General features: G+C 45.2%; 1 protein-coding gene and 1 non-coding gene across 2 annotated transcripts; one reads left to right on the forward strand and one right to left on the reverse strand.

The window, feature by feature from the left end:
• Positions 1 to 1716: 1716 nt before the first annotated feature.
• Positions 1717 to 1788, reverse strand: Trnae-uuc. Its single transcript has one exon. It is a non-coding gene; the product is annotated as a tRNA-Glu (tRNA).
• A 12898-nt stretch (positions 1789 to 14686) lies between these two features.
• On the forward strand, positions 14687 to 21334 carry LOC8032039. The gene is made up of 4 exons (XM_002408254.5): positions 14687 to 14775; positions 17474 to 17739; positions 18200 to 18346; positions 21090 to 21334. The coding sequence occupies exons 1-4, from the start codon at positions 14724 to 14726 to the stop codon at positions 21273 to 21275; spliced, it is 651 nt and encodes a 216-aa protein (XP_002408298.3). The 5' UTR covers positions 14687 to 14723; the 3' UTR covers positions 21276 to 21334.
• Positions 21335 to 22114: the final 780 nt, after the last annotated feature.

The raw sequence follows: 22114 nt of genomic DNA on the forward strand, positions 1-22114 counted from the left end.
ACTTGTGAATACGGGTTCTTTATCGCGAGTCACGTCCTGAATATAGCCACGTGTAGATTTGATGAAAAAAAAATGTAGTTATCTTTACGCACGCGCTTGTACTTTGTGACTGAACACTTACATCTTAGTATCTGAAGCACTATCTATGTTGCGGTGTTCTTTTCTTCTTTTTTTTTTTTTTTGCACAAACGCATTTTAAGCGGGTGAATCAGCCGTGAATCGACTATACACGCGGAGGGCACTGCGCATATTTGGTATTTTAATTAGCGCCACTACTCCGCAATGTGCATGTTTCGTATTTTGATTTTGCGCCACTACACTGGCGTGGTGTCAACAGTTGAGGCAAAATTTACTGCTGTTTGCTCGGGGTTCGCTTCTGGCTCGCCGGGTACGAACTGAAATATGTTCAGGGACTCTATGAACCCAGCGAAACCGTCAACGAGCCAGCAATGTGCTAGCATGGGCGGATCCAGTACTCCGTTTGGGGGGGGGGGGGGGGGGGGGGGGGATTTGTAAGGATACTATTCTCTCATTCTTTCGTGTGCACCGGTTGGTCCACCCATGTCGAATTGCCCTCCGAGAAGGGGGAGGGGGGGGGGGGCGACTTTATTTCGAGGGGGGGGGGGGGGGGGCCGCCCCCGTCGCCCCCCCCCCCCCCTTGGATCCGCCCCTGTGTGCTAGTGCTATCAAGGATAGGGCATTTGTACTGGGTCCGCGTTTGCCTCCATGCAATTCCTTCCAGGGCTCCAGTTGGGCGCCTGTTCAGCAAGAGCAGACACGTGTTCGCCATTAAACGAGGGAAGCTTTCACACACCAATTTTGAGAGGCAACTGCTGCTAAGTCACAATATGAAGTAAAAAGCGCACTTTTTATTAATTTTATGCAAAAAAACTTGGTGAGGGGCGTTTTCTAGTTATTCCTAATTTTTTGTGTTATAGAACTGAAAAGTAGCGTCGTTACTTTTTGAAAGTAACTGTAACTGTAACGAGTTATTCTTTTGTTCCGGTAACTGTAACGGTAACTTCGCAACTTTTTTGTGATAGTAACTGTGTTTGTAACGAATTACTTTTTAAAAGTAACTTACCCAAGACTGTATTTAAGGCATTAAGGCTTTTTTTTTTTTTTTTTTTTTTTTTTTTTTGTAGCCCGGAAAAACGAACCGTATTATACTTCGTTTCAGCTTCGGTCCGAGCGCGGCCGATGTTATGAGCCGAAGGGCCAATCCAACAGCGAAAGAGGCACAACGTCATGGCGTGCTCTCTGCAGTTGATAGGACCAGCCGGTATTCGCCGTCTCTTTGTGCGTGCTCCTCCACCGGCTAGTCTATCAAGTGCAGAGAGCACGCCATGACGCGGCGCTTTTTGCGGTGTTTGATTGGCCCTTCGGCTCATAACATCGGCCGCGCTCGGACCGAAGCTGAAACGAAGTATAGAGGTTTCTTGATAAAAACCGCTGAATTGGGTGTTTCTGAGGGCGCTCTAAAACTTTGTCATTATAACTTTCTGCTCTAAATTGAATATTTCAAAAGTAAATTATTTGATCATAATTAGTTAATTGGGCAAAATACAGAATAAAAATAGCCTGACTTTCTCCAAACAACCTATTCGTTTCGATTCGTCTTCCTAAAATGCACCAAAATATTTTTAAAACTTCAATCAAGTTACCGAAATCACCCTGTATATTAAAAATATAAAAAAAAAAAAAAAAAAAAAAACATTCCGACGCCGGGAATTGAACCCGGGCCTTCTGGGTGAAAGCCAGATATCCTAGCCACTAGACCACGCCGGAGACAATGAATCCAACGAAAAAGAAAATAAAACCATTAAGTTTATGTTCGAACCAATCGTGCTCTGTAGTTAGCAGTCACAAAACACGCGCGTACCATTTCGTACTAGTTGCACACACTATGTACAGGGCGCACGCAGTGTTTCCCGCACGTAAATTTTTAAATCATTCACGGCTGTCCTCGAGTGTTCTTGTTCAGAACATTCCTGAATGTGCCGCATGTATGAAAATAGCGGTAACGCGCTGCATCGGGGCAGTCACCTTCACTAGCCGACGCAAGATGCGTGGTACCTTTCTCTTTAAGTTTGTAGGTCCGAGTTCACCTCATTAAACGTTTATTTTTCGTTCTAAATTCATCTACTCTTCTTATTGGTGACAACATTGTACCAGGAGGAAAGGGGATATAAATAAACGCGTAAAACATTATGTGTCTGTAATACATGAACTGGCAATCCACCCTTAGATACGTCCTGTGCGGAATCAACCACTAATTACATCATACGTTTTATGCCCTACACCCTCTCACAGCACGGTTATCTCTGAAGGTACCTAACTATATCGCACTCCAAGGAAGCCACAAGAACTATAAAAATGCGTGCGATGACTTCTGCGAAGTTGTTTTAGAAGTTCTGATGCTCTTCCTTTGGTCGCCATGAAGTGGTAACGGAGAATGATAAAGTTATCAGTATGTTGGCAACCGCAAGACACTCATTATCTCATCCTTTTTTTTTTATCTTTGAAGTTGTTGTTTTTTTGTTTTGTTTTTTATTCGGCACATTTTGCTTTGGTGGGAATCTGCACACGGCGTAAAAGTTAAAGGTGAATACGCCACGTGGGGACAGATAAGTGAACTAGACGCTCCTGTCACAAATCCACGAGAGCAGAGACATGGCGCAGAGACAATCGTCTACAAGCTACAAGCGCGAGCTAGCCCGCGCTCGATCCTGGCTTTGCATTTCTAGTGCGAGCGCTCGCTATGCAGAACAACGCTTCAAAGTAGAAGAACGCCTCGAGCTCTCGTGCTGGTCGCATTGGCTGCAGCCTCACGGCGAGCGGAGTGTACTTGACACCTCATTAAATCGAATGTATTTATGTGTTATTTCTTGTAATTACTGTCCACATCCCTGCCACATCTAAAGAAACTTTAAAAAATGTCAATGTTTTACGGTCTTTTTTTATTGCAAAATGACGATATAGTTCTTCACATTGCAAAACAGGAACTCACCTCGACGAAACCAAAAGCCAATAAAAAACTTTTTAAGAGTGGAACGCGATAGCGTCATCGGGCCCCGTTCGCGAAGCCTTCCCAAATAAACCCGCGCTCGTTCGCAAGCCGTGCAAGCGTGGTCTAGTCGGTAGCGTCCCGTGTCACGTGATGTCACATGACGTCACGTGTAACGTCTTGTCACATGCCGCGCGACGTCCCACCCGGCTGTGACGTCATGACCACATGAAACCGCTAAATTTAACAGACATTTTTCCGCTAAATGTGTCGGGAAAATTTTCCGCTGAATTTGTCGGGAACATTTTCCGTTCAATTTGGCGGGATTATTTTCCCTTATATTTAGAGGAAAATTTTCTCCCCAAATTTAGTGGGTCGATAGGATCATGACGTCACAACCATGTGTGACGTCACACGTGACGTCACACGTGGCAGCACGCGTTGCATTATGGGATTTTATGGTCCCACCGACGCCGACGCCGGATTTCCTGTGACACGAGCTCCTAAAGCTATCGCGTTAAAATGTATTCAACTCTGAAAGCAAAAGTAGTTCTCTAAAAAAACCCTAGCGATATCATAACACATATGTATGCAAGCCCATAGCCAAATGTAACAATGAGAGCCAATACCACAACGCATAATTGTGGGTTCATTCTTGGCTATCAAAAGTGCGAAACGTGGAATATACGCTTTATTTCGGGAGAAAGGTTAAAGTCCTTAGATTTCTCTTTCTTTTTCTATTTCGATTAATCAGAGGATTATTTATCTCGCGTTCGCGAAAGATCTTTATTTTGATTTAACTCAATTATAAATTAAACAGGCAACTGATATCTGGGGAAAATGTTCAGTGTGTTCAAGAATAAAATGCAGCCTCAGAGATTGATTTTTTCTGTTCCTAAACATATTTAATTGCCTGCGGAACATTAAAATTAGGTCAAATAAGATGCAAAGCTATTTATCATCGGATTGTTTAGATGACGTTCAATTAGTTCCACACTTCTCTGTGACGCCGAATAAAACGTCTGAGGGCGTTTAAAGTTCAGATGTAGTCCGTCACTGTTCTTCCAAAATTAACGACCATATGATCAGAAAAGTCTGCCGCGACACTTTCGGTGATTTTATTGAACACGTCTGTGCGCAATTTGCATCTGGAGGCTGAGTATTCGTCTCTATTTGTATTTCTGCTGTCGCGTTTTGGGCACTTCCCAGGCGAGCCTGTTGGCTCCACACTCGGACCTGTTGCTGTGCACGATGTCTGTGCTGAAGGCGTGCCGATGCAGGATGCTGTCGTATCAGCCACAATAAATTTCTACTATGCTTCGCGGAAGAGCTGTAAAGTAAAAAGAAATTTATGAGTTACTGCCGTGTTTCTAAACTATCATGAGCCCCTTCCTGTCAGTTATTCCACCAAACCAGCTGCTAAATGTGTTTCCGACAAGTATACCCCGAGGCAACTTTTATGAGAGTATTTAAATGTTCTTCCCAGCTTTCTTGCCTTGATGGAGCGTTACTTCGGTGCAAGACGGGGTTGCCATTTACTACCGTTAGCAGCTTCACTCGGCGTCCACTTCGCATTTCAGCAAAACATGACCTACCCGAGCGGTCGGCTTTAGTGCCCTCTCTTTACGTTTACTATATTACCCTATGATTAAACGTCTTGAGGGGGCTGAGGTAATCGAACGCATTAATGCCTCCGAGTGGGTGTCACCGATATTAGTCGTCCAGAAGAAGGACGGCCGTATCCGAATGTGTGTTGACCTTCGTGAAGCAAACAAAGCGGTTGTAATAGACAGCTACCCTCGTTCACACATTGAAGAGTTGCTGAAAGCTCTTCACGGTGCGCAGCGTTTTTCAAAATTGGATCTCGCTGCCGCATACCATCAAGTCTCATTACACCTGGACGGTCGGCATCTGAAAGTGTTTATTACGTCTGAAGGACCGTTTCGCTTTAAGCGAGTGTGTTTTGGATGAGCCTCAGCGCCAACGACATTTCAGCAGATGATGGCGAAAATATTACAGAGCTGCAAAGGGGTGCTACTGTACCTCGATGATGTGGTTGTCTATGGTAAGAACTAACAGGAGCACTTAGAACGCCTGCAAGAAGTACTCGTGCGCATATCTGAGGCGGGTCTGAAACTCAACAACAAATGTGTATTTGACGTTGGAGAAATTTCTTTCTTGGGGCACGAAGTTAGTGCTGCGGGGATTACATCCCTACAAAACGAAGTCGACACTATTCGTGCGGCACCCATCCCCACGGACCTAATGCAGCTGCGCTCCTTCCAAGGAATCGTTAAATATTATTCCCGTTTTGTACCACGCCTGGCTTCTGAAGTGGAACCACTGCGAAAAGGACACCCCGTTCATCTGAGACCAGGCAGCAGATCGAAGTTTCAATCGGGTGAAAACGCTGCTGTCCTCTGCACAAACGTTGAAGATGTTTGACCCCCCAGAGATACCTATCATTATAGCTACGTATGTTTCAGCTTATGGAATTGTGGCAGTGTTGCAGCAGCTTCACGGACAAGACATTCACCCAATTGCTTTCGCGTCACGAGCACTGACTACCGCAGAAAGGAAGTACTCTGCGGGCGAACGAGAGGTGCTTTCGTGTCTGTGGGCCTGTGAAAAATGGCACACATATCTCTGGGGTCGCCAATTAACCCTACGCACAGACCATCAAGCTCGCGTTGCTCCACGAGAGACCGGACATCGGCCGCTCCGGATCGCTTGGGGGTCGACGTGGTTGTTGAAGTACAACTTTCAAGTACAGTACCAGCATGGCGCATAAAATCAAGTAGCTAACGCTCTCTCCAGGCTTCCGGTAACGGAAGATGAGGGAGGAACAGCATTTGACGAAGAGATATTCTGTTGTGTTCGTCCGTTTTTTTATCGTCCCCCATCTCAGGGTTTACAAGATGTGTCTTTTACCGCTCTGAACGATGAGTGCATATCAAAAGCTCAACTCTAACAGGAAACGGCGAATGACCTTCAGCCAACGTTACTAAACCACTCGGTTGGGAAACTGCCATAGAGACTGCTCTGAAGGAGTGGCACCGACCCGTCCTCCAGAGCCGAGCTAATGGCGATCACAACGCCGCCATTTCTCTCGCAGCGGCCACTCGGGGAACTAACTGCACGTGACTTCTATTTTGGCTTTAATCGGCCATTATGGCGCCGAAACAGATACGGTGGAAGAGGTTACAGAAAAAATAGTCAGAGTGCAGGCGAGCTGGTGTAAGTTGAAGATGATTGTAAACCTGAGACTGGGGCAGAAAAGAGAACACAACAGAAGGTAGTAAAAGAGGAGGCAACGTCTCAAACTCAGCTGCAAAGTTTATTTCGAACACGCTTTATATACCCCATCTCCCACGCCGTCTCCACAAAAAAAAAAAAAAAAAAAAAAAGATACACACATGACAAGAGGACAATGACACTTGGGTAAACCTTCTCTTATCTCCCTTGACCTCGGCTGTGGGACACTCACACAAAGGGTCACATTCTAGCATAACCACCGCCACCCGGCGAACGTAGGTGAAATCACTACTGAACACAAAGAAAGGGTTTGACCTTCAAAGGTGCGTTTCCTCTAACAAATCACTCAGTCGAAAGAAACAATACTATACACTGCTAACAGCCGGAACTGGGGCCATCTCCAAAAATGAGAACGACATTGCCCTCCTACCACGAACCACAAATGGATAACACTGCGACTTTCTCGAACAAGTCCAAGGATACACATGGCCACAACGGGAGTATCTACATCCACGCGCGGGGACGTAGCCACGTCGGGAGGAGATAAGGCTCCATCCACGCACTACGTCACTTCCGGCGCACTACGTCATTTCCTGCGTGAGGGGAGGCAATTCATTTTTCTTTTTTTTTTTTTTTTTTTTTTTTTTTTTGGTCGAAGAGTTTGGTTTTTTTTTGTGTATTAGCACGGTCGCGCTTCTGATATGCCTCGAGTTTCGGTTGCGGGGGATTCAATGGTGAGATACTTGTCCCAGTATTTCTCATCGAAAAACCGGGTGGCTGTCGAAGTGCGGGCGTTTAGTGACATTAGGATCGAGGCTTTGTTTTCCAAGGTGTCTGACACCCTGCTCGATTGTGGCCGTACGTTACAAATACCGTCGGCTGGCCGCTCAGATCTTGGAACGCAGTCCAGCGATGCAAATCGCCTTTTCTTCCGTCCTTCCGACGTGGGAGAACAAGTTTTCTGCGTTGGAGCGTCAGCGTAGTCAGAATGCCGAGAGCCAGGAGCTGAATGATCGACACAGAGACGTGAACTGGCTCCTGCAGGAGTTCTGCCGCAAGAAGGGCTTCGTGTTCATCGGTGATCACGTGGACGAGTGGCATCTGTGCATCGGCTACTCTTTTATTTGTCAGAGAATAAATTGTTTCTGGGAATCATGCACCCAGTTTTCTTGATTGAATGCTCTCATTGTGTTTGTTATTACTTGGACTTTCCCTTCTCTCGCAATTTTTGGGAGATTGCGAGCGTGCGCGCAAGTCAAGAACGTACGGAGCGGTGGGCTCGCACTTGTCCCCTTCGACGCAGATAAACTCACACTAAAACGCCTCGAAACAAGCCAACTACACACACGACGAAGACCCACCAGCCTCACCGCCTCGCCTCGGCAGCGATGTACTGCACACATGGGCTAAAGCCCCGGGGGCCTTAGCCCATGTGTGCGTGCGCGTGCGGGCTCCCGCACGCACACGCACGGATGGCATGCACGCTGCCCACACGTGTGTGTGATGACTCCTGGACAAGATAACTATAAAGATATTTATTGATACTATTTTTATGACGCATGATATTTGCTATTAGTCTTAGAAAACAGTAAAAAAACTGATAAATTGTCTCAGAATTTGTAAGGTCACCTGACATATTAACTTTAAATACAACAATAAAATGTAACCTCTTTATTTTTATATCCCATAATTACTTATAAGAAAGCATAATATGTGCACCAAAACAAATTATGTGCTTATATTATAAGTCACGTGACCTTTTGCGTGGATGGAGCCTTATCTCCTCCCGACTTGGCTACGTCCCCGCCTGGCTTATACAGTTGCCAGACGTTTTTATACGAATCGTTTCCTGGACTACACGTTTCATATCATTGCGTTCTTTGTGAATTACTTCCGTTTCAGACCAGTTGGCTTTACAATTATTACACTCTAGAAGGTGCTTGGCTAACTCGGAATTAGACGCGTTGTTTTTCACATTCCGTTTGTGTTCCGTCAGTCTATCATTTAGACATCTCGACGTCTGACCTACGTATTTATATCCACACTCCAAAGGAATCTCATAAACCACAGAATTCTCACACGGTACCGACTTCTCGCGATGTGCCTTCTGGCAAACTTCCTGTTTCGATTCAAAAGGTGTAAGCTTCCATAACTTAAAATCGGAAATAACTTAAAACAGTGTTCACATCCGATTTTAAGTTATGCAAGCTTACACCTTTTGAATCGAAACAGGAAGTTTGCCAGAAGGCACATCGCGAGAACTCGGTACCGTGTGAGCCGTATAAAAACGTCTGGCAACTGTACAAGTCAGGCGTCATTGCAGTTTGGGAACGAATGTAAACAATCCCTACGCTTGTAAAGTGTTTTTTTTTTTTTTTTTTTTTGTAGTACTAGTGTTGTTTATATGTGTATCCTTGGACTTGTTCGAGAAAGTCGCAGTGTTATCCATTTGTGGTTCGTGGTAGGAGGGCAATGTCGTTCTCATTTTTGGAGATGGCCCCAGTTCCGGCTGTTAGCAGTGTATAGTATTGTTTCTTTGGACTGAGTGATTTGTTAGAGGAAACGCACCTTTGAAGGTGAAACCCTTTCTTTGTGTTCAGTAGTGATTTCACCTACGTTCGCCGGGTGGCGGTGGTTATGCTAGAATGTGACCCTTTGTGTGAGTGTCCCACAGCCGAGGTCAAAGGAGATAAGAGAAGGTTTACCCAAGTGTCATTGTCCTCTTGTCATGTGTGTATTTTTTTTTTTTTTTTGTAGTGACGGCGTTGGAAATGGGGTATATAAAGCGTGTTTGAAATAAACTTTGCAGCTGAGTTTGAGACGTTGCCTCCTCTTTTACTACCTTCTGTTGTGTTCTCTTTTCTGCTCCAGTCTCAGGTTTACAATCATGTTCGAGGTTACAGAGGCGCTACCCCCTGTCTCCCCAGTGGACGCGCCGCGAATTACTACCGAAGCTAAGGTGCATATAGGTCAGGACGTGCTACCTGAAATCACCTCTGAGGCATGGTTGTATAAAAACAATATTAATCGTGCCGCAAAATCTTGCAAACTAAAGATTTTAGAAAACATCACGCGCCCTCAATTGCTTCTAAACTCCAATAAAAGTTACTACAAAAAGTTTTTTTCCGTTGGTTTCTACGCAAAAACATGCGTCTGAAAGTTCAAGGTAACCACAGTAAAGACAAATGACAAAGGGTAGCGCTGTTGTCGTATTTAGCTCGGTCTCGGTGGACGCCAGCGGCTCATGTTTCAACGGTGAGTTTCCGAACTGAGGGTTCTAGTAACGTTGCCTTCAGTTGACTGTCACCTCGGAATGGCCACCGTCTAGGGCGTTACCTCCAGACCAAGCCATCATCCACGCCTCTAAAGACACACTCTATGTTAACGACGGTCTTCTGCTGCGCGGTGAGCAGTTCCTCGTCCCCCTTAGTATGAAAAAAGCTCTCATCGGCCGAACACACGAGGGTCAACCTGCCATCGTCAGGACGCGGACTCGCCTTGGCGAACTATATTGGTGGCCCGCATGAATGCGAAGGTGAAAATGGCAGTCCAAGCCTGTGGCATTTGAAGCTTGGCTGACAAGAGTGCGAAGACATCGCCAACACCCTTGCAACCTGTGCCCTTGCCTGAGCGACCATGGTCAAAGCTCGGCATCGACATCGTTAACCCAAAAGCTTCGCCACCAGCATATCGGTACTGCATCACGCTCGTCGATTATTTTTCAAAGTGGCCTGAAGACCATTTCTGCTCCAACGTCACGACAAGCGCGGTGACCGGTGTCCTTTGTCTCGTCTTTTCTCGGGAAGGATACTCCGACAGCATTGTATCCGACAATGGACCTCAGTTTTCTTCGGAAAAATTCCAGAGCTTCCTGCCTAAGCGAGGTATCACCCATCACCTGGTCTCTGTGTATTATCCACACGCGAACGGGCAAGTAGAACGATTTAATCGTAGCTTCAAGTCGTTCGTACAGTGTGCTGCCCTGGAGAAGCGATCAATTCACTCTGCTCTTCTGGATTACGTGTGCTTGTATGGCTGTACCCGCACGCAACGACAAAACTGCCTCCTGCGGTTCTGCTGCATGGACGCAAGCCACGCAACCGACTTCACATCATCGGCCTTTCTCCATCGCAGCTCTTGAAGAACCCATTTGAGCAGCTGCAGCATCTTCGGTGCCAAGTGAAGCGGGGACAAGAGCACAGCAAGCACTGCACAGAGTGACGGCGAGCTGCCAAAGTTCCGACGTTCCATGTCGGCGGATGGGTGCGCGTCAGGAAGCCAGGGAAGGTGAAGAAGAAAGACCAAGCTTTTGGGTCCGGCAATAAAAATTATGGAGCGTGTCGCATTTGGAACGCCTCCAAGGTTACGGCGGCAACGGCTCCACCTGGCATGGGTATCGTGGAGAAGTCGTCGCAAGCAACGACACAGCCATTAGAGCACCTGCCTACAAAGGGAATTCTGAAAAAGACCTCGAGAAGCCAGCGTCTTCATCATGAGTGGCGGCCAGACACATTAAAGCAGCATATCTCGGTGGCAACAGCAGTAGCTACGACTACCCAACGCCTCCGCCTTTTTCACCTCCACGGGGACAAGATGCGGATGGAGACGAAGCGTCCCCAGATCGTCCAACCGGTCATTTTGAACCTGGACAGGGAGCCGTGACGGTATCACCAGGTTCACCCCAAAGAGTGAAATTGTAACTGGAGATTCCCGTTACCCCAGTGGGTACTGCTCTTCTCCCAGTAGCAGTTTCCGTTACCCCAGCGGAAGAGCTTCGGCGATCGACCCGAATTCGACGACCACCGGTGCGGTTTAGAGATGTGAGTCTCTGACCCGCAGTACCAGACGTGACAGTCGTCTTTATTTTTCTTTGGGAAAGGGGTTTGGGAGAGAGAGAGAGAGAAGTTTACGTATTCCTTTAACGTTTATTATTTGAAGTGAAACTAATTCCTGTAATTCTGTAAATAACTTTCTAACAGTGTTATTTGATATATTGTGTACAAGAGTATGAGTGTTGAGTGCGAATGCTTTAAAAAGTAGCCTTAACTTGAATGCTTAACTTGAATTTCTTTTGAATTATGATTTTGCGCATCTTTGTTCTATATGTGTAATATTTATATCTGGCCTTGTTCTGTGAATTTTGTTTTATTCGGCTCCTCTCTTTCTCAAAAAAAAAAGGGGGGGGGGGGGGGGAGAAATGTGTGGTGCTATTTTTCTTTCACTCCTTACTCTATGTGTTGCCCCCCCCCCCCCCCAACCTATCTCCACTTTCAGAAACCTATCCTCTTTCTCTTCTTATTTTCCGACTACGTCACATAAAATCAGTTGATCACGAGACACCGGACGAGGTGGTCGTTCTTTCATAGTGGTACACTTGCTGCTGAATTCTACAGTTAGACCAAAGATTTTCGTTGCTAATTGATCGGTAAAACTTTCCTCTTACGCCAGAGCCAGCGAACTACGAGGCCACGTTATGACACCAATCACGATATAGCAATAATCTGAAGAGATCAACGCTTTTACCCCCCCCCCTTCCCCCCTCTCCACCCACTCCCTTCAGGAAAAAAAAAAAAAAAAGCTATTTTATTTTAGTTGTGGGAGTTTTCTACAGCAAACAGTCTTAAAAAGGAACGCCGAGCATGTCCTCTGTGTTCCGAGGAATTTCCGGCACTAGCAATGGGACACAGCCCCGAATGGGCTTCGTGATCTGTAGCTAGCGGGGCCTGACCCAGCGCTGACACTAACGGCGCCCGTCGAGCACGCACTTGCTCCCAGCTGCCGGGTCTTACGCGTTCCCAATCAATTGGACGGTCGTGTGGTGGCCGGTCCTGTGGCGATGCACCCTCCTCCTGCCAAGAATGACGTTGAATCCCGGCACACCCGCTTGCCCTCGTTCGATGGAAGTCTTTAACTGCCGGGGTCATGTTGCGGTCTGGAGGACGAAACCATTCTTCGACGAAGCACAGTTATTACGCGGAGTGCAATGAATAACAAACGAGACTTGTAAATAAATCTTAATTGTGTTGTCTGTAAGTTTAGACAGCGCGAAGTTAGTCAGCCCCATTGGAAGTCTGGCGCTACCGCTGCAGATGAGATATTTAGCCAGTGCACTACGAACGATAGCCTGAGGCTTTTAACGCGCTTCACGCAGTATAGTTGTGCACGACCGCACGCACGCCGGCACGATGCTCATCCAGATCGAAACGGGCAGAGGTGAGTATTGAACTCAGGAGGCCTGGGTTCTGCAGCGCTTTCTAGGTGCTGAGAAATTTAAAATTTAAAGCAAGTTGGTGACATCTCTTAGCATTCTCGGTGAAGTGTATGTTATTTATTTGTTCTTTTCCGAGAATGGGTACTATAACAAGTTCGAAAAGAATCACAATCAATTTATTTCATCACAGAGAAGAACATTTAACGATAACGAATATGCGTACAGCAAACATGTTCAACAGAGCAAACAAAGAAAAAAAATATCCTATAGCAAAAATACCACGTGAAATCCATCGAGACGTGAAACGTTTGCACGACACGCGTGGCTGCTGCGTGAGCTTTCGATTGGGCACTGTGACCCAAGCAGTGCGTCTGGGTTGAAGGCAAATGATGTTTCCGCTGGGCAACTATAGCATAGCGTCTCGGAGATGACTATGCGTCTAAGAGCGTGTCAGACACCTTTTGTTGGTTTGACACGTAGAGCCCCAAACTTTCAAATTTTGTATCTCTTCAAGGCAAAGAAGGCTACAGGTTTGAGCACGTACTTATCAGGCGCTTCCGCTGTATACAAGCGCAGGCACCGCGTACATACACGAGCGAGTATGTGATTAAGACGTGAAATAAAAGCACAGATAAAACGCAAGCTAGTGGAAATAAACAAGGGAGTTTTAGTGAGTAATTCAAACAGGGGTAAACGCCCGCTATAGCATTCCCAAAACTCAGGCATGCAAAAATGCTGCCACTTCGCAAAACATTTTTTTTATATATATTTGGCGCGTTTACGAAACGGTACGAAACAAGAGACGAGGAAAAAAGAGCAGATGAGTGCGAGATGAGGTGGGTTTAACATAGAGTAGGACTTAAGGGGGGACACTACCCAAAAAAGTGAATGTTTGAACCACTTTATTGATTTAAATTACATTTGCAGGGCTTGGTTCTGTTGATATTGAGAACATTTCTGCCAAATTTTGTTAGCCTGGGTGAATTACAAAAAAAAAAAATGTTCAAAGATGAAAGTGGGCGTGTGTTGTAGGAAAACTATAGTTTTGAAATCACTTAACAATTGGTCATTTTCATGTGTTATATTGCTTTAGGACATTTCAGGGTAGATAGCTATGGAGCTATATTTCTATATTATTCAATCTTTCATGACAAAAAGGCCGCATAAACACAAATACTGTATTTGAGATTTCCACCCTTTGTCAAAAACTTGTTTCTTAAGCATAAAAACGACAAAAATAAAAACTACAAGATCATAGCTATCTTCCCTTTAAAATTTCAACCCAGAAAAACTCATAAAATTGAGTCCAAGTTACGTAAAAACAAAACGGTGGTTTTCCTAAAGTGAAATTTATGCCGAAAAGTAGAATGGAGAAAAATGCGTTCAAAAGTGCTCCAACCTCTGCCTTTTCTTCAGCATTGCTGGGCCAAAAGTAATTTATAAAAAAAAAAAAAAATTAGCTATGCAGTGTAAACTAATGAAACTTTCTGGGAATACTCCCTAGATGTTGGTGTATGTAAATATGACATTTTTCAATATCAAATGTTTTGGCAGAATGTTGTTTTTTTTTTGTTTTTTTTTTTTTTTTTGTGGGGGGGGGGGGGGGGGGGGTTAATCTACCCTTAGATATTTCTGTCTAAGGGTAGATTAAAATAATCAACCACGAAAGAAACAAAAGAGGGCAATTTCGCGTCTTATTTGTAAAGAAGACCATGAACGTGGTACTAATTTGATACGAATATAGTTAGCATGATAAGGAAGACGATTTTATTTGACAGTACTTCAAGGCACGTAATAAACGTACTCAACATATTTTTCTTTCTCTTTCTTTTTTTCCAGAAAATGTAATTTGGAAATAATCCAAAAAAACGTCATCCCCGAACAGTGACGACACATCTCACCGTTCGGTTTATATAGGCGCGATAACGACGCGTACGAGTTAAACGGGCGCTCATTCTTTTGTTTGTATCGAACTTCATTATGCCGAACCCGGCCGATCGCGTGGATCGATATCCGCGATCCTTGAAAGCGTCGGATAGGAGACCAATTAGAGAGGAGAAACCCTTCTTGTGTTGTTTTTTATTATTTTTTTCGCCTAGCTTCCCCCTTTGTTTTTGGCCTCGCCCCTGGGGCAGCCGCACCGCGTCCGGGAAACGGAAAGAAGGCAAAGTTCCTGCCACGTTTGTGCGGTGGTAAAGACGACTCGGGCACATCGGCCGTAGATCACAGGGACGCCGTCGCATCAAAACCATGCACGACGTCGCGCTCTTCCTGCTGGCCGCCGCTTCGCTCGTCGTGTCAGGTGAGTCGCGAGAGTCACTGCCAGCCGAAGAAACGCACACGGCGTCTCGACTCCCGAGCAGCTGAGATGCACTCCGCGGCCAATTAGAGTGCGGCATTATTCGATAAGAACGCCGGAGAGCCAATCACGAAGCGAGAGGCGCGAACATTATAAGCCGCACCCTAGATTTCTTAGGCTGTCAGTGGCTACGGTAGGGTGAATCAGGAGGAAAACGATCACGTTTTCGAAGGCTTCAGGAGGTCCGGGCAGAAGAGGTTATGCAAGGTGACAGCCGTAAAAAGTAAAATGTGGTTTCCTAACCTAACAAAAAAAAAATTACGCTTTGCTGAACGTTTAAACCCTACCCGAATATGCCAGCAGTTGGGGCAAGGGCCAAATGTCTTATATGTTGTCCCATTCAAAGGCTATAATCTATTTGAGAAAACGTTTAATGAGAGCCAGGCCTCGGAATATACGAGACAAATGGTGTCTGCCGAAGAAAACAAGATCCCATAGGCCTGTACTCGCCCTTCTTTTTTTTCTTTTTTGGCAACAAGCTCAGTGGCGCCGTCTATTGGGTAATCCCGGCACACTTCCGGTTCACGTATACTTCCAAATTTTAGAGCCCAGCTCTTAGGCGCCCGGCTTGAGCGGCGTCGGCGTGACGCGTCACCGTCGCCGTCGGCGTAGCCGTAACGCGTCGGCGTAACCGCGCGGTGCATTATGGGAAACGTCCCATAATGCACCGCGATGACGCGCGTGTTGCGTTATGGGACGTTTCCCATAATTCACCGCGCAGGAGGGAGGAGTGGGAGGAAGCGGATGAGAGAGAAGGAGGAGGCGAGGAGCAGATGAGGAGTAGATGAGGAGGAAGGAGGAGAGGAATATACCGTCCCCTCCGTACCCTTCCCTCCTCCTCCTCAAGAGCTGCACTCTAATTCGGCATTACAGGGAGTCGTAAACGTCTTTCATTCTTTTTACTCGTCACTCTTTTATCGAAAGAGTACATTAAGTCTGCCAGTGCTATAAGTGGCTATTTCCAGAAAATAGCGTGTATATTTGGTTTCGCAAATACTGCGAAACCCGCCCTCTGGTTCATAACCGGAAGTGGTTGGGGGCTATTTGCACACTGGCGCCACCACGTTTCAACTCACGCGAGAAAGAGCGAATAGCTCTCCAGTTTGAGCAACGCCTCTGATGAATAAAATCGAATATTTTTTTCGGTCGTGCTTCGTTTGTGCGTTACACGCTCTCCCACATTGCTCGCGGGCGCCGAGGTGGTAGAATTTTATTGGTTGATATGAATTTTCAGAAAATAACATGAACGAAATAACAGCAAGAAAAGCATTCTTATCGGTTTGATAAGACACTGAAAGCATGAGATCCACATTTATGTTGTTTATTTAAATAGTCTTTTAGTTCTGTCATACGCTCTGTTACCGCGCGTAGACAGATGCTGACACACGCTTGTAAATGACAAAGGCTTGTGCAGAATCATGAAATTCCTTGATACGTCTTTTTACAAGTAACGACAGCCGATACAAATAGGCACATTCCTCTGGCACAATATGGCGTCACCAAGTTCAGTCCTCTGCTGTGCGCCGCCATTCACTTCCTAAAGCCTGCACTGTCACGCAGTTGATGCTTCAAAAAATGTGGCTACTTGTAGGAGGCTCGTATCTTTAGATAATCAAACACTGCAGCGCCACTCTATGCTCAATACAAGCATTACATGGTCGCGTCTTAAGCTCTGGTCTTAAGTATGCGCAAACAACATGGTTAGCTTTATTCGGAAGACGCTCCGTAGATTGAAACCGGTGTGTGTGAGGGATGAAATAGGTATTATGTTTATGAATGAAGAATATGACCCTACTGAAGGGAAATGCAATCAAACATCGCGACATGCCCCTTTTTCTGTAATATATCCGAGAAAAAGGACGTTAGGTCATGTTCCGGGCTGCATTTTTAATGAAAAAAAAAAAGGGACCCGCGTGATTTTTTTTTTTTCAATGTTTTCTAGGATGCTTTGGGCGCGCAGATTGAAGTGTGCACTTGAAGAAAGACAATCTCAAGCTTCATTTTATAGTGTACTTAATATTTCTAATATCATTTCACTCGCATGATTTCACTTCCGTTGCTGTGCCTCAGCTCTATCCATACTTTGCAATAGCAGAAAGAAAAAAAAAGGGGGGAATTTAGGCGTTCGGTGGTTTTCGTTATTTCGAGAGCTTTCATGGAGGTAGAGACAAAGACAAGTTGAATTTTGAGAACATAATGAATTAGCGTAGAGAAAATATCTACGCCCTATTCGATAATGACAGCATGCACATGGTTGCTTCTAAAACTGCTCGTACGCATGGTACAAAAGACACGGTGTTCGCTTAGATATGATAACAGAATTATATATATATATATATATATATATATATATATATATATATATATATATATATATATATATATCTGCGCCTCAAGCATCTTATAGAAGCATGTTTCCTTTATACATGATTCAAACATGATGCATGAGCAGCGTGACCGTGACTTTAGTTAACACTAGAGAGATGAGCACGGTGCGATTCTGGGAAGGTACTCATTTCACAGAAAATGTATAGTTACAATAAACTCACTTTAAAACTGTTTTTTTTTTTTTTCTTTTTTTGTAAACTTTTTTTTTGTTAGTTATACTATTTAGCTTTTCCCTATCTGCCCGTTGTCGCAGGTGCCCAAGACACTGCCGAAAATGTGACCGTGAACGGAGACGACATCATCGACGGGCTGCTGCGCCAGTTTCGGGAAAACCGGGACATTCAGAGCAAAATCGATCCACTCGTGATCAGACAGCGACTGAACCTCGACGACGGCAAAGGATACGTGGAGAACGTCGTCGTGTACGGCCTTCCGTCGCTCCGACGGTACGGGACCGTCAACGTGACGCTCCACGGCTCTCACTTGGCCACCGCTCGGGGCCGTCTAGGGGCCGAAAACGTAAGTATCCGCACAATTTGAGCCGCGAGTCAGACTGCTCCTATACACACATCGTACGAAATACAATTCTGTTGGCTGGAAACAAGATTGCCATTAAAAAAAAAGAAAAAAAGAACGCTTCAAACAGTAGAGAGTTTTAGGGAATAATTTTTGCACGTTCGATACGGTACGAACTGCGCCCGTGCTACCGCAAAAGATTCGCGCATGCGCAGTTCGCACCGGATGGCCCATCGAACCGTACCGGACGTGCAAAAACGGTTCCCTAAATCTCCCTAGCGTCTGCAGACCTCCTTTTGTGCGATGGTATGACCGCGGCTTTAAGGCTGTTTCACACGCTCGCGACTGCTGACGACCGGAGTGCCTTCAAACCTGGTTGTGGAGCAGTCGGTCGTAGTCGAACGCAAGCGTGTGTGAACCCGCCGGCGAGCGTCACGCGGCGATTCCTCTTTTCACCTGGCAGATTCGTATGTCCGGGAGGTACCAGTACAAAGTGAACCGATTCTTCAGACTGAACGGCGACCTTGGCGCCACACTGAGTCGAATCCTCGCCGACATAACCATCGAGGTGGACGTGGAGTCCAAGAGGGCAACTCTGAAAGACTTTAAGGTAACCCCTCACGTCGCCACTGAGCTTCGCACCCTGTCGCGTGAGGCGAATGAATCTAACCCGCGCTTGAAATAAATTGTAGAAATCAGTTCTCCGTGTAACGCGGCCAAGGGGTAATTCTTTTTTAATAATACATTTTGCTCGCACAAAAAGAAATTAAAAAAAAAAGAGGACGTCGAGGTGGGCTGGTGTGCCGGAAATCTTTCTCTACTAAGAAGTTGCACATAAGCACCAAATGTTTTCCTGGGTAGACATACAGATAAGTCCTTGGCGTCAAATTGAGAAAATTCAAAACGTTGCTGCGCATCATTGAGACATTTGATTGGTAAAAACAAGCGACAGGCGAAAAGTCAGAATAAACGTGTTGCCCTTCCTTGGTTGCTATCATTATATCAAATGTCTCAATGGCTCACAAAAGACTATTTTACTTTGACATAAAATTAATTCCGTGCCTACTACTAGGAAAGTTTTGGTCTTAGTGTGCTATAACTTTTTATTCATGCGCGTTTTTTCTTTGATATTCTCACAAACAAATACACCAACTAGCCGTTCCCTTGTGCTAAATTACAGAACCCTATATCATACGATTTTTTTTTTCATTTATGCAAAGTGTGTTTTTGATTCATTTGGTCCGCGCTGTATATTGCAAACTGCGCCCGTCTTAATCAAGCTTGCAGTGCGTTACATACTCCCAGTCTTTTACAAGTTATTAAAAAAAAGTGGTCGATTTTAATTACTATTACTCTTCGTTTAAAAATAATCAATTATATTACTTTATTACTGAAAGGAAAAGAAATTGACCGCTACTTGAAAAAGGAACCATTACTTTTCCGATTACTTCAGATTCCCAAAACGGCACATCTTTCTGCCCGTTTGAAAACGGGCCTTTCCTCTGAGCATTTCGGGCTGCCGATTATTGGATTCGATTCAGCGGATTACCGACTATTCATCTCCTAAATTCACCACTTTTTGTAGACCGTCCCCTTGTCGGAGACTTGGTTCCAGAATTCCTCGGAGGTTGGGGAAAGAAAGGGCGCCTTGAATTAGGAAGTGGCCGGAAAAATAGTAATGGTTACAAGTAATTTTATTACTCTAAAAAGTAATCAGATTACTCTCTGAACACTTCCTTATAAAAGAAATAAAATTATTACAAAAAAATTACTTTAAAAAGTAATCGACTACAAGTAATCAGAGTATTTGTGAGGGGTACCGTACAGGTCTGCATACTCCTAGGTTCACAGGAAAGCGTACTTTCGTAATCACTGGTATATTTTAAAGGGGCGGTGTAATGATTTTTGTTCTTTGCGTAAATATCACATAGAAGGAATCCCTGACGTTTATAACCAATAAAACACGCGTTATATTATCTCCTTGTGCAATAATATTCGCGAAAAAAAAAACTCGCAACTTTTTTTTTTAGACTGCAGTTAAAACAGGCGGCCACGTGATCTGGAGTCGATTATACGTTGTTAATAGGGAGTTTTAGTAGATCGTTTTCAAAGGCCCGCTACCGCTACGAGCGCGCGCTTCAGAGCATGCATCGAAGTGGCAGCGCGAGCTCCCGCTACGATTAGCGTGGCCTGAAAACACGATCTACTAAAACTCTCTCTTGTTTATCACAGAAACGCGCTGGGGTTGGCAAATCACGGGACACGTGCCGAGGTCCAGTCATTGAAAAGGTTCGGCAGTAGACCTTTTCACAAATTCAGTACCTTCTAGTGGTTGCTGAAATATCAGTGCACATAGTTGGATGCTAATGGCGGATAAAACCTGGTACCTATTCATCAACGGTAGACGTACGTAAGTTACAGTGTTTTTCGATGAACAGTTTTTTTTTTTTTTTTTATTTGCTAAAGTTCCAATGGTGTTGCGAAACTATACCACTCTGTAGGAGGCGCTTATATAGTTGAATAAACGTCTTGGTAAGATCAACATTTTATTGTCATGAGCTGTCTGGGGCGTGCCGAAGCCGAGCATTCCAAGCACTCACATGGCAACCTCAAATGCGTAGCGCATAAAAGCTTAAAAGTATCGTCACGGTGACATCGAACAGCAATACGGAAAAACAAGCGTCTAGATGCTCAGGCTCCGCATCGGTTTCTGTCTTCAAATTCGTCCTTCTCCAGCCATCAAAAGGCCGCCATTGGCATGTAAAGAAGACACACTTAGTTGATGATAGCTAGGCCAGACTGAATTTCGGAATGTTTTATTGTGGTCATTGAAGCGATTGGGCACGAGCCACTACCCCAATTCTGGTCGAGCTATTGATTATCGCGGCCCCATATCGAATACTCACGTAATGCTCGGGGCCAATCTATGAGCCGAATTCAAATATCGTCACTGGAGGGCGCTGCACTCTAAAAAAAAAAGCCCGTGCGTCTACTTTCCTGCACAACACCCTCGGAGAGCCAATCACCGCAACTCACGGAGGCAGCTCAGCGAATGACGATGCAGAAACACACGTTTAGACCAAAAAACGCAGTCTGAGTTGTGACATTAAGCAATGCAAAACGTCACGCTTGCATTACTTAATGTCACAACTCAGACTGCGTTTTTTGGTCTAAACATATGTTTCGGCATCGTCATTCGCTGAGCTGCCCCCGTAAGTTGCGGTGATTGGCTCTCCGAGTGTTGTGCGGGAAAGTAGACTTTTACTTTCTAGAGCTCACGAGACACGGGCTGAGCCGTCCTACTTTTTCTTTCTATAAGGCGTGCATATAGCGTGGAATTATTTCCTGCGCAGATTGTCGACATGGGAGACCTGAAGGTGACGAAGTTTACCGGAGCATCGTTTGCATTCAACTGGCTGGGCAAGGCGATACTGAACAAGGTCCTCCAGAGCAAAAACTCCTACATGTCCGACCATCTGGAGGCACGCGCCGCAGAAGCACTCAATAAGCTATTACAGAGGAGAGCGATTTCTGTTTAACTGCTTAGTTGACAAGTTTCCCATCCGTTCACGAGACGCTGGATATATAAAGTATCAACTTCGTCAAAACCAACTCACTGTCAATAAACAAGCATGTGGTTTCGTGATAAATCTGATTACCGTATTTACTCGAGTAATAGCCCCACTGTTTATGAAGAAAACTAGAGGGTTCGCTTTTCTGCGGAGCACTCGGATTGCAAATCACCGCGATGGACAGCATGATTTAAGCGAATTACATGACAGAAATAACGTCTTTGCGCGAAGATACCATCTGTGAAGATTGCACTTGTATAGAAACTCGTGTTCTCGATCTAGTTATTCGCTATGTTATTTATACGCAACGCGATGATTGGTTGTATATGTGCTTTGCGGGAAAGTAGACGCGAGGGCCTTGTTCATTAATAGTGCGGCTATTACTCGAGTAAATACGGTACTGCACATATGCAGAAAACGTATCTGCTTCAACTTAAGTATGAGGGAAGTCAGCCTACAAGCGGGGGCGTGTTGCTCTGTACGAATCTTCGCTCTAAAAAAAAAGCCCGTGCGTCTACTTTCCCGCACAACACTCGGAGAGCCAATCACTGCAACTTACGGAGGAAGCTCAGCGAATGACGATACCGAAACATATGTTCAGACCAAAAAACGCAGTCTGAGTCGTGACATTACGCAATTCGAAACGCCACGCGTGCATTGCTTAATGTCACAACTCAGACTGGGTTTTTTGGTCTAAACATATGTTTCGGCATCATCATTCACTGAGCTGCCTCCGTAAGTTGCGGTGATTGGCTCTCCGAGTGGTGTGCGGGAAATTCGACGCACGGGCTTTTTTCAGAGTTGCT

Source organism: Ixodes scapularis, unplaced genomic scaffold, assembly GCF_016920785.2.
Source record: "Ixodes scapularis isolate PalLabHiFi unplaced genomic scaffold, ASM1692078v2 PGA_scaffold9__187_contigs__length_104089568, whole genome shotgun sequence".
NCBI lineage: Eukaryota > Metazoa > Arthropoda > Arachnida > Ixodida > Ixodidae > Ixodes > Ixodes scapularis.

What these genes read in the sequence shown, in the direction of transcription:
- LOC8032039 (XM_002408254.5), top strand. Translation starts at nt 14,724, where the DNA reads ATGCACGACGTCGCGCTCTTCCTGCTGGCCGCCGCTTCGCTCGTCGTG. An exon ending in CGCTTCGCTCGTCGTGTCAG is followed by an intron (nt 14,776 to 17,473) that starts GTGAGTCGCGAG and finishes CCGTTGTCGCAG; the next exon opens with GTGCCCAAGACACTGCCGAA. An exon ending in CAACTCTGAAAGACTTTAAG is followed by an intron (nt 18,347 to 21,089) that starts GTAACCCCTCAC and finishes TTTCCTGCGCAG; the next exon opens with ATTGTCGACATGGGAGACCT.